The 11,200-nt window shown below is 46.7% G+C and overlaps 1 protein-coding gene across 3 annotated transcripts; it reads left to right on the top strand.

The window, feature by feature from the left end:
- The first annotated feature begins 542 nt into the window (after positions 1 to 542).
- On the top strand, positions 543 to 10,218 carry LOC113178651 (uncharacterized). Of its 3 annotated transcripts, XM_077791791.1 has the most exons (6): positions 1,538 to 1,625; positions 1,712 to 1,872; positions 4,928 to 5,005; positions 5,136 to 5,241; positions 5,662 to 5,748; positions 7,989 to 10,218. In XM_077791791.1, exons 4-6 carry the CDS (start codon positions 5,145 to 5,147, stop codon positions 9,266 to 9,268), a joined length of 1,464 nt encoding a protein of 487 aa, XP_077647917.1. In that variant the 5' UTR covers positions 1,538 to 1,625; positions 1,712 to 1,872; positions 4,928 to 5,005; positions 5,136 to 5,144; the 3' UTR covers positions 9,269 to 10,218. The 3 variants fall into 3 exon arrangements, with proteins under 3 accessions (XP_077647915.1, XP_077647917.1, XP_077647916.1); XM_077791789.1 differs by lacking the exons at positions 1,712 to 1,872; positions 4,928 to 5,005 and adding an exon at positions 543 to 769 and having other exon boundaries at positions 1,537 to 1,625; XM_077791790.1 differs by lacking the exon at positions 4,928 to 5,005.
- Positions 10,219 to 11,200: the final 982 nt, after the last annotated feature.

Here is an 11,200-nt window from a genome sequence, read left to right as displayed (position 1 = left end):
ATTACGGGATGATAAAAGAGAGCATGCAGTCGCTGAAGATCCGCTGACTCCGGGAGCTCGAGGGGGTCTAGAAGCTCGTATTTTCGGGCTGGTCTCCCTGAGGTCAGCGGTCCCAGTTACTGGTGGTTCTTGGGAACTCTTTCCGGGTTTTTCCAGGACTGATATTCCATTTCTCCTCATAAAGCAGGGCAGCGTGGACCAGCATCGCCGGTTATTTGAAGTAAACTGAAGCAATCTCTGCTGCAACACAACGGTCCCAATTAACGCAGCCTCCGGGCATTTCCCCTCGGAGGGCTCACAGCCAGGAGACGGGAAGTCTGCGGGGATGAGAAGCACCGCGCTTGCAAGCCACAGCTGCTCGCTGTCAACGTCCCACGCGAGATGGGGCCTGTCGCGCGCAGCATCCCACCCACAGCCCCTGGGGAGCGCTCCTACGCTGCGAGGGGCGAGGCGCCGGGCGCGACGGCAGGCGCGGGGCCCTCTGGGAAGCGCGACGCCACGGCGCCCGCGGAGCATGCTGGGAGTTGTAGTTCCGCCTCGCGGTTGGCCGGCGCCACTTGGCCCAGCTGCTCTTACCTGCCGGATTCCGGCTTCGTCCGTGTCGGGCTAGAGGCCCGACCCAGGCTGGAGGAGGGCTGAGAGCGGGTCCTTCTGAGTCCGCGTGCCCGGAAGGAGGGCAGAGGGAGGCCTGGAGCGGGGGCGGCGGACCCCCGACCCTGCCCCCGACGTGGGCCGCGGGAGGCAGTCGCCATGGAGCCGGAGGGCAGAGGTGAGAATCGAGCGATGCGGGCGCGGTGCCCGCTGGGGACAAGGGACCGGAGAAGGACTGCCCCCCGGCTGGGGCAGGCGGGAGCACGGGGAAGCATCACGTCCTCCCCGGAGCGCCGCTGCCCACCCGCTGGCCTCGTGACGCGGAGCAGGGAGACGGGTTCCCTGGGTTGCCTGCGGGTGTGTAGGGTGTCTCCTGTCCCCAGGTCTGCAGATCCGACTGCACTGTGTGTCTTGACTTTCTTTTGTTCTCGCAGCAGCCCTACAAGGCAGTAGAAAGGAGACGGACTCTTGACAGACGGGGAAAGCGAGGCTGTCGGATAGTCTAGAATCCTGTTCTGTCGTTGTTTTTCCTCGAGTTCCATTGCTTTTCCAAGACAGCCAGGAGTGTATCCGAAAAGCTAGTGTTCAAAAAGAATTAGTTTAGTCTTCATCCATTGAGCCTGGAACACAACAGAGACTTGTCACTGATTGAGGCAGGGATTAACAGTACAAGGACCGAGAGTGTTATTTTAACAACCCAACAGATGAGAGAGAGAAATATGTATTTAGTGTCCACTTCCTCACAGGTGCGTTTACTGGAGCTTAAGATTAGAGAAGGCAGTAGGATCTTGAGGCAGCAGTGGCCCTGTTGTTTGTGTCCAGGGTGTTGTGGGATCTCCTTTGGTTCCCTGTGTTGACTCTTATTGAATTAGCTGCTGCATGGCAGTTTCTGCTACTTCACTGCAAGGCCAGAATAATTGTCATGACTTCTCTCTCCACTTTTAGGGTCATTTTCTGAGAACTCAAACCTTCCCAGTAATGCAAAGCCAAAAGAAAATGGAGTAACTGATATACTGCTGACTCCTGGGTCGCAGGTAAGTTTAGGTTTCTTCTTTTTCCCTTTGTTCTTAACATGGTTATGTTTTCCATTGTTAAGAAATTGCTCCACTTTGAATCCTAGACCTCTGAATTCCTCCTGGAACGGACGAGTGATGAACTTCACGGGGAATGCTCCTGACCTGCACAAAATTTTCCTTCCCAGTACTGCTTCTTCTCCTCTAAGGGCTTGTTGGCATCTGCTAGCCACTCAGTAGTGTAATTGGCCTTGCAGTGAGATATAAGGTAATAACACACACTTGCCCTACCTTGTGGAGTTTCCTGAGGAGTAAGACATAAATAAGTAAAATAAACAGTGTGAAGGGAAAAAATACACACACACACACACACACACACACACACATGCACACACGTGGGCTCTCTCTTGTCCAAGGAGGAGGTCCACAGAACAGGGTACAGGAGAGTGTGGCTGCAGAGACCTCCGGAGACCAAGCAGGAAGCAGGTCTGATTTTATTGTGCAGTTACCATGTGTATATACTCAGGCAGCAGCTAAGCAGATGACAGGCAGCCACCAATGAAGTTGCTGGCCAACTGTCCCTGCAGCTACCAATCTAGGGGTGGACCATGGAGCAAGCGCAGGGACTACAACACAAGGTCTCACACCCAGGGCTGTGCCTATGGCATAAGCGGTTTGCCACTTACATGCCTAGTGCTGGGGAGTGGTTTGCCCCTCAAATGCCCTTAACGTTTGTCATGTATGCAGTACTCCATGCAGTTGACACTCTCTCTCTCTCTCTCTCTCTCACTCACACACACACACACACACACACACACACACATTAAATGTAGAAATGACTGCTGCAAGTCAAACTTGGCCCTGGAACTTTCCCGTTATCTACAGTATTTGGAGAAGGTTTGGAATAAAAGCTACACTTTAGAAAGCAAGAGAGTGTGCATAGTTGAAGAGCAGAATAATATAGGAATATTCTAAGAAAAAAAATGTCTTTGGCAAAACAAACCCACACATCAAGTGATGAGAGAGTTGGAGGTCATCAAGAGTTGTCACTGTGGGGGTAAAGGAAATGTGGATGCATTATAGCCAGATCACAAGAAAATCTCTGCTGAGTTTGATTCCAAAGGCAGATAAGCCCATGGAGGTTTTTAGAGACAAAGCAAAATGAGCCCAGCTCAGCCAGGCGCAGTGGTGCACGCCTGCAATCCCAGGTACTTGGGAGACTGAAGCAGGATAATCCCAAGTTCCAGGCCAGCCTGGGCAATTTAGTGAGATGGTGTCTCAAAATAAAAAATAAAAAAGACTTTGGGGAGAGTTCAATGGTAGAGCACTCCTGAGTTCAATCCCTAGTAAATCCACCGCCCCCACCCAACATACACAGAAAGATGAAACGTAATAACTGAAGAGAGACAATGAGTGAAGGTGCCTCTGTAGAATCTGGCTAGGATACTGGGAGATCTGCAGCCCCTTCAGTACAGAACCTGGGACAACCTGTCTCTATCAAGTCTGGCCTCAGGGCATCCAGGTGGTCGTGATCCATGCACAATGGTGGGAGAAAATGCCAGTACGGATTTTGATCTCTGAGTTTGTAGATCACTTTCAGAAGGAATGGGGTGAGGAGGTCAGCAGTATCTGCTAGGCAGTGTCTGGTTGGGCTGCCTATGAGCCCTAGCACATGCTCTTAAAGGAGTTTGCTTGAGGATGTTTTCTTGGGGAGCTAGGTTAGCATTGGCATTGTTTGTGAAGGAAGAAAACTACAAATTATATTGTTCGTATTGATCACTTCTGAGTAATATTCCCTTAAAAAGTGTAGTGCTTCATACTTCAAGTGTCACAACAAGAGTTTATTTTAGCCAAGTGGTTTTCAAAGTAGGTAATTCTTTTAACTTTATTTCATTTTGTTCATTGCTTTATCAGTTGTTTTTGGAGAGAGAGCTATGTCATACACATTAGAATGCTGAATATAAACAGATATAACTGTTCAGGTGCAGTCATACGCCACATAGGATGTTTCAGTCAGCAACGGGCCACATATTGAGGCCTGCTCTGTAGGATTGTGTCCCCCAGTGTTGGCACAGTTGTCTTAGTGTTCTTTAATTATCCTCTATGATGTTTGTGCCAGTGTGGGATTGCCTCACCACGCATTTCTCAGGCTGTATATCCATTGTGAAAGGTGTGAATGGCAGTTTATGTTCTGGGGCCTGTGGCAAAAGTGGTAGTTCAAAGCGGGGAAAGACTTATTTTGCTAGCAACCCAGGGGCTGGTCTGTCTTATAGTGTATCTCAGGTTAGTGTGTGTAGTTGTATAGAAGTTCCCTTTCTAGATTACAAAAATGATTAGGCATTTGTCTTATTAGCAATAAACAGATTCAAAGGAGCATATTACCTATTTGCTCCCTCTTCCCACACTTTAGTAGACACACTAAACTTGGTGCCTGTCATCTAGATAAAGATTAGGGTAAACATTTCTGCAGCGTTTTCAGTGTTAGATATACTTCTGTTCCCTTCCCTCCTTTGTTCCTATGCACATTTTTATAGAGTACCCTTTTTAAACTTGTTTCTGCTAATTCTTATTCATTTGTTTCTCCCTTCATTCAACTCTTCAACAAATGTTTTTGGAGTTCCTGTTCTGTGACAGGTCCTAGGGCTGTTTTGATAAGCAAAACCAGACCTAGCCTCTGCTCTGTGGAGCTTACGTCTAGTGGGCCAGACAGACGTTAATCACAAAGTCCCTTCAGCACGTGTACCCAAAAGAAAGGAAGGAGCATGGTGCTATAGCCAGAGAGGAGAAGGCTTCCTTGATGAGGTGACCCTGAGCTGAGATCTGAAATGTTGGGATTCAAGTAGCTGAAAAGATGGTGGAGAGGAGAGAACATTCAGAACAGGAAGCATCAGGGAGGGTTAATAGGGACTGGCACACATTTTAGAAAGCTGAAAGGTGGCGTTCAGCTGGAGCACAGAGAGCGATAGAAGAGCATGAGGAGATAGAGAGCAAGGGGCCTGGCCATCAGGCCCTGTGGGCAATGACAAGACCACCATGGGGACTTCCATAATAATTTGAGCTTGAGTACATCCATATTTGTGGCACATGAAGCAAACATCTTCAATTGGACTGAGTTTATTCTAAAAACTAGAGAGAAAATAGTTTGTGAACTTCTTGTATTTAAAAAGCCATACTATAAATAAAATATTTAATTCATAATTACGTTTTCTTCCCTTACCCTAATAGTAAGGAATTCTCCAGTTCTTAATTTAACTCAATGATAGGGAACTAAGAACTCTGTCCCTCAGGTTTCACACTGAAGGTGCTCTCCTTCCTGCCTGTAGGTGACACGAGGTCTGGTATATGATGGAGACAGTGATTCTGTGGACTGCATGCGTGCCTGAGGACCTTGGTGTTGGAAGGTGTGGCAGAATCGTTTTTCTCGCCTTCCTAGCTTTCCTGTCTCCTCCTCCTGTGCTGTCAGTTTGGGTCCTTCCCAGAAGCTTCTGGAAGGAGGCCCACTGGTAAGCACCAATGTGTTTGTTTTTTTAGGGATCGTTGATGATCAGGGATGTGGCTGAGGCTCTCCACCAGTGGGGACAGCTGAACACTCCTTCAGGAGATAGGCCTGAAAAGCATCGCAATCTGGTCCTGCTGGGTAAGGAGGGCCTCCCAGCCCCTTTTGCATTTAACTCTAGTGCTTGGGCTTCCTTGGTTCCTAGGAGCTTCTTACTTTCTATAAGGCCTGTCTTTTTGGTTTTTTGTTTTCATTTTGTTTCAGGATATAGTTCTAACTCTCCCAGAGTTAGAAATGGGCACCTTCATCATCTGGACCTGTAGCATCCTCCTCTGCTCCTTGACCAAGGATGTCAGGACAGAGTTCTAGTGAAAACTACTCTTAAGATAAAAAACAAGTGACTGGATTGTTCCAAACTTAACCCCCTTCTCAGTCTCTCGACCTTCTGAGCACTGCAGGGAGGAAGTGAGAGCTGACCTCCCCCTCTTGTGCTGTCTTCCCTGAAGACCAAGGAGCTAAGCTGGCCTCCTCACCAGACTCCCCTTCCTTTCCCGTGAACAGGACTTCCAATTTCCAAGCCTGATGTGATCTCTCAGTTGGAGTGTAGGGAGGAGCTGGAGAGAGAAGTCTCAAAAGCAGACAGTCCAGGTGAGTGAGCGTTGGGAACAGTGGAAATAAAACACAGATGGTTGTGGAAAGGCCTGTGGAAGAGCCATCGAGTTTCCCTCCACCCACGGAGGTGCTCAAGTGGAGTCCTGGCCTCTCCTGGGCCACATCTCAGCTCTGAGGGTGGTGGTCAGTTGATAAAGTCTGAATTTGAATAAATTTGAGTAAATCTTTTTCACCCTTTCAAACTAATTATTTTCCCCAAATATGGTGATTGTAATGTTTGCTAATAACTTCCTTGAATTTGCTTGGAGAGGCTCTAAGTCAGGATTCTTCGTACTTATTTTTTCTGCAGGATGCTGCTGCTTTTTTTCAGTCTAGGCCAATGTCTAAATTGATCTCTGGCTTTTCCTTTGCCTTTCCCTTGTCCAGGCAGAGGCAGCCTAACATGGTGGGCAGGAGTGCAGACTTCAGAACCAGTCTTCTGGGTTCAAAGCCCATCGTAGCTACTCAGTGCTCTGTGATCTTTGACAAGTGATTTATCCTCTCTGTAAAATGGAGGTTGTCATGGCACTTAACTAGGATTGTGGCAAGGGGAAAATGAAGTCATCCAAGAAAAATGTTTAGAACAAACCGGGCACAGTGATGCTTGCTTATAATCCCAGCAGCTCCGGAGGCTGAGGCAGGTGGATTGCAAGTTCAAAGCAACTTAGTGAGACCCTGTCTCTATTTTTTTCCCATATTTTTTTAAATTATTTGTTCTTTTTAGTTATTTTGTCTTTAAATAAAATATTAAATTAAAAAGGGCTGGGGATGTGACTGCATGGTTAAAAACTCCTAGTTCAATCCCCAGTACTAAAAATAAAAATGTTTAGGAGTTGGCTGTATGCTAAGCAAGTGAACACTCTTGCTCCCTGTCCTGCCTTCTGGTGCTGAGGATTGAACCCAGGGCCTTGCACCTGCTAGGCAAGCACTCTGCAACTGAACTGAACCCCCAATCCCAAGTGAATGTCACTGATTATATACTGGTGACTTTTTTTTAAGATGTCATGGATTTAACCCTATTATCGCTCTCAAACTAGATCATTGCAATAGCCTATCAGCTAATTGTAGTTTCTTTAATCTTATCCTATGTACTTGAGGAAGCATATCATTGCTAGATTTCCCAAGCGGATTACTTACCGTGCCAGTGCTGTATTCCTCTACCCATTTTCAAGGCCTTTGTTAGTCCACCTGCCTAAATTATTTGCCTTCTCTATTCTCCAGCTTGAATCTTTAATACCACTAAGAAAGTTCCTCAGCATCCTCCACTCCACATATGTTTTCCACAGATATTTGGGGTTTAAATTTTTCCACTTTGCTTAGCTTAAAGTCCATTTGTCTAAACTTTTTCTTCCATTTATTCTTTAAAATACCAAGCATTTCCCTGAGTATAATATGAAGTTAATAATATTGTGTTGCATTGATTGATTTCATTTAGAAACATGGATGGATAGTAAAAACCATCCATATTAGTTCATTTTGTGTTACCACAACAAAGTACCTGAGGCTGGGTACTTTATAAAGAAATGTGGTTCTTTTAGTTCATAGTTCTAGAGATTTGAGAGCATGGCATTAACGTATGCTCCACCCTGGCAAGGGCCCCCTTGGCTGCATTATAACATGGTAGAGAGATGGAAAGGATCAAAGCTTGTGCTTCACTTTATAACAACCAGCACCGGCAGTTATACGTGAATTCCTGATACCAGCATTAATCCCCTTTTGAGGGAGGTGCCTGTGATCTGTTTACCTTCCATCAGGCCCCACCTCTTAGGCGTTCCACCACCTCAACACTGCTGTGTTGGGAACCAGGCTTCCAGCATGTGAACCCTTGGGGACCCTCACAGCATATCTAAAGAGTAGCACCACCTAAGCCTGGAAGGCTTTAAACATTTTCAACAGTGAAGATTTTACTCTTACTTGGAAGCCCAGGACCTTGGGGCACGTAACCCGACAGGTCAGGGGCCAATCTGAGCACAGGGGCTTTGACCTCCTCTCCACACCCTGCTCTTTTGTGGCTCCCTCTCTCCCTCCCATCCCCTACCTCTCCTCCCATCCCCTACCTCTCCTCTTCTTTCCCAGCCACCTGTTCCTCCTGTCCTCGAGATCGGAAGGCTTCTTTTAGAGCTTTGAAGTTCATTTGTTTCCTGAAAGCATTGTTTGTTGGTTTTATTATTTTTTGACCATAGCAGGTATTTTTCTCAGAATAGGAAATGATGCCTATATAATTTTACTTCTTTCAGACTGGGAGACGATACCAGAAAGCAAGGAACTAACTCCAGAGAAGGACTTTGCTGCAGAGGAATCAGTCCCTGGAGTGTTAATAGAAAGATTTCCAAAGGAAGGTTCTAGTGAATGTGAAGACTCTTTAGAGAGTCAGCAGGAGAATCACGAGAAACATTCAATTCAAGAAGTCGCCACCCAGAAGATACTTTCTGGGGAGAGAAGTTACCAGTGTGATGAATTTAGAAGAAATCTGAGCCGGCGGTCATTACTGGTCCAACAACAAGGAGAGAGACTTCATAACTTTGATTCGTTTAAAAAGAACTTGAAACAAAATTCAAATATAATCAAGCATGAGAGGATGTGTGCAGGGAAGAAACCGTGGAAGTGCGACGAGTGTGACAAAGCCTTCAGTTACTACTCGGCTTTTGTCCTGCATCAGAGAATTCACACGGGAGAAAAGCCTTACGAGTGTAAGGACTGTGGCAAAGCCTTCAGCCAGAGCATTCACCTCACTCTGCACCAGAGAGTCCACACTGGAGAGAAGCCCTACGCCTGCCATGAGTGTGGGAAGGCCTTCAGCCACCGCTCCGCCCTCATCCGCCATCACATCATCCACACCGGGGAGAGGCCCTATGAGTGCAGTGAGTGCGGCAAGGCCTTCAACCAGAGCTCCTATCTCACCCAGCACCAGCGCATCCACACTGGGGAGAGGCCCTACGAGTGCAGCCAGTGTGGCAAGGCCTTTAGTCAGAGCACCTTCCTCACCCAGCACCAGGTCATCCACACAGGGGAAAAGCCCTACAAGTGCAACGAGTGCGGCAAGGCCTTCAGTGACCGTTCAGGCCTGATCCAGCACCAGAGGACTCACACCGGGGAGAGGCCCTATGAGTGCAGCCAGTGCGGCAAGGCCTTTGGCTACTGTTCTGCCCTGACCCAGCACCAGAGGACTCACACTGGGGAGAAGCCCTACAAATGCACCGACTGCGCCAAAGCCTTCAGTGACCGCTCAGCGCTCATTCGTCATCAGAGGACACACACTGGAGAGAAACCCTACAAGTGTAAGGACTGCGGGAAGGCCTTCAGCCAGAGCTCATCTCTCACAAAACATCAGAAAACACACACTGGAGAACGACCCTACAAGTGCCAGGCCTGTGGGAAGGCCTTCAGCCAGAGTTCCTCCCTTTCTCAGCACCAAAAAACACACGGGGGAGGGAAAACCAAGGAACACGCAGTGGCCCTTAATGAGCATCCAGCCTTTGGCCAACAGAGAGGATCCATACTGGGTGAATGCACATAAGGGTGTATTTACTGGGTTTACCAGACATGCTGTGAGGACCATAAAGAATAAAAAAGTCGTCGTTGATGTGGCTGTAGCTTACCTAGACTGCTAAAGAGAGGTTTTACATGTTTTAAGGTGTCCTAATGGAGGGCACTGTGACTTCCCCTGGGGAAAGAGGAAATTTATTATATTTCTCGTGTATGTAAACTACCAGATCCTTGAGGGAGAAATAGGGTATGCCACGGGGAAAGGGGGCATCTGGCTGGGTTGTCTCATAAGGCTAAAGAGATCAGTGGTGAGCTGCAGGGGTAGAAATTAGAGATGGGAATTCACAGTTTGTCCAGGGTCAGGATGGTGGAGGAACAGAAGTTGTCCTTCAGCCTGAAGTTCAAGGATACAAAGAAGGGAGATGGAAAAAAAGAGAGAAAGACCTGGGGTAGAGCCCAAGCAGTACTGATGGAGACAACGGCTCAACTAAGTGTTCACAGCCAGGAACACCATTGCCCCTGCTTGTTGGTAGGTCCCAGAGTTTCTGTGAGGGCACCTTTACCCTGAAACTAAGGAATTCTGGCCTGGGGGCCCTGCAGCTCCATCTGTCCTTTAGACCTTACTTATTGAGATGTCCCCTACTGAGAATCAAGTTCACTCCAAGAATCATGGCCTATAGCTCGAAAGGGAGAGAACAGAAGAGACCTTTGATGTGTTCAGTCTGTTTTAACATATCTGAGTTACCTGAGAATGTTTGTTTATGAAGATTTACCTCAGTTGTTGGTAGTGTGTACCTTAGATTTTTTTTTATACCGTAGTAAAGCTTAATTGTAAACTTGCACTGACATTGCATATTAGATTGTGAAAACTTGAGAAGACTATGAAATACTTGTCCTTTACTGTTTTTCTCTTGATTAGAGCCAAATGACATCTTTGTGTAAAACATTTAATTGAAATTTTGAAGGTTATTATTGAAAACATTTTGAGACCAGTGTCTTTAATTTCTAGAAGCTTCATCGTGTTGTGGTTTTGGTGTGGTTTTTTTGAGTGGACCTTTGGAGTTTGTTGTGCTGCTTTAATGTGTATGTTTATGTTTTTTGCAAAAAATTTTCAGCCATCATTTCTTCAGAATACATTTTCAGACCACTGCCCCGCCTCTTCTCTTTTCTGGTCTCTTGATAACAGAACTATTAGATCTTTGGTTGCAATCCCACAGTTTCAGAGTTCTGAGCTCAGTTCTTTTTCTTTTTCCTTTTTAAATATATTTTTGCCTCAGTCTGCCATAACAAAACTCCGCCAACTGGGCGGCTCAAGAAGTTTATTTCCTGCAGTTTTGCATGTTGGGGAGTCTCGATCAGGGTGCCATGTGACTCTGCTGCTAGCTGGGGTTCTCTTTCTAGCTTAAAGGTGGATGCCTCTGTGTTCTGTCTTTACATGAACTTTCTTCAGTGCGTGGACTGGGAGAGAGAGTCTCTTCCTCTTCTTATAAGGCTTCCAGTTCCCTTAGGTTAGGACCCCATATTTAGGTCCTCACCTAGTCATAATTACCTCCCAAAGCCCTCTCCAATTACAGTCACGCTGGGAGTAAGGACTTTAACAAATGGATTCTAGGGAAGACACAGCTTAGTCTATAGCACCCCCCCCACACACACACACAGAGTTCTTGTCCATGAATGAAAAATACACCCCAAATTTTAACTCATTCTGTCAACCTTAAAATCTAAAATTCAAACTTTAATCTAAATATCACCTAAGTCAGGTATGAGTGAGATTTGAGATTCATCCTCAGGCAAAATTCCTCCCCAGCTGTGAACCTATGAAACCAAATAAGCTACTGCTTCCAAAATACAACTGTGGGCTGGGCATAGAGGCACCATTTCTGTACCAAAGGGAAGAAACGGAAGAGGGAATGGGTAATGGACTCCAAGCAAGTCCTAAACCTAGCAAGGCAAACCCCATTAG

The sequence above is a fragment of the Urocitellus parryii genome, chromosome 12 (assembly GCF_045843805.1).
Source record: "Urocitellus parryii isolate mUroPar1 chromosome 12, mUroPar1.hap1, whole genome shotgun sequence".
NCBI lineage: Eukaryota > Metazoa > Chordata > Mammalia > Rodentia > Sciuridae > Urocitellus > Urocitellus parryii.
The sequence above is the reverse complement of the archived record's forward strand: the minus strand, read 5'-3'. Positions and strand labels throughout refer to the sequence as shown.

Excerpts from the sequence above, each read along its gene's own strand:
- LOC113178651 (XM_077791789.1), top strand. Across the intron at positions 1,626-5,135 it reads TGCTGACTCCTGGGTCGCAG|GGATCGTTGATGATCAGGGA; the intron begins GTAAGTTTAGGT and ends TTGTTTTTTTAG. Across the intron at positions 5,242-5,661 it reads TCGCAATCTGGTCCTGCTGG|GACTTCCAATTTCCAAGCCT; the intron begins GTAAGGAGGGCC and ends TCCCGTGAACAG.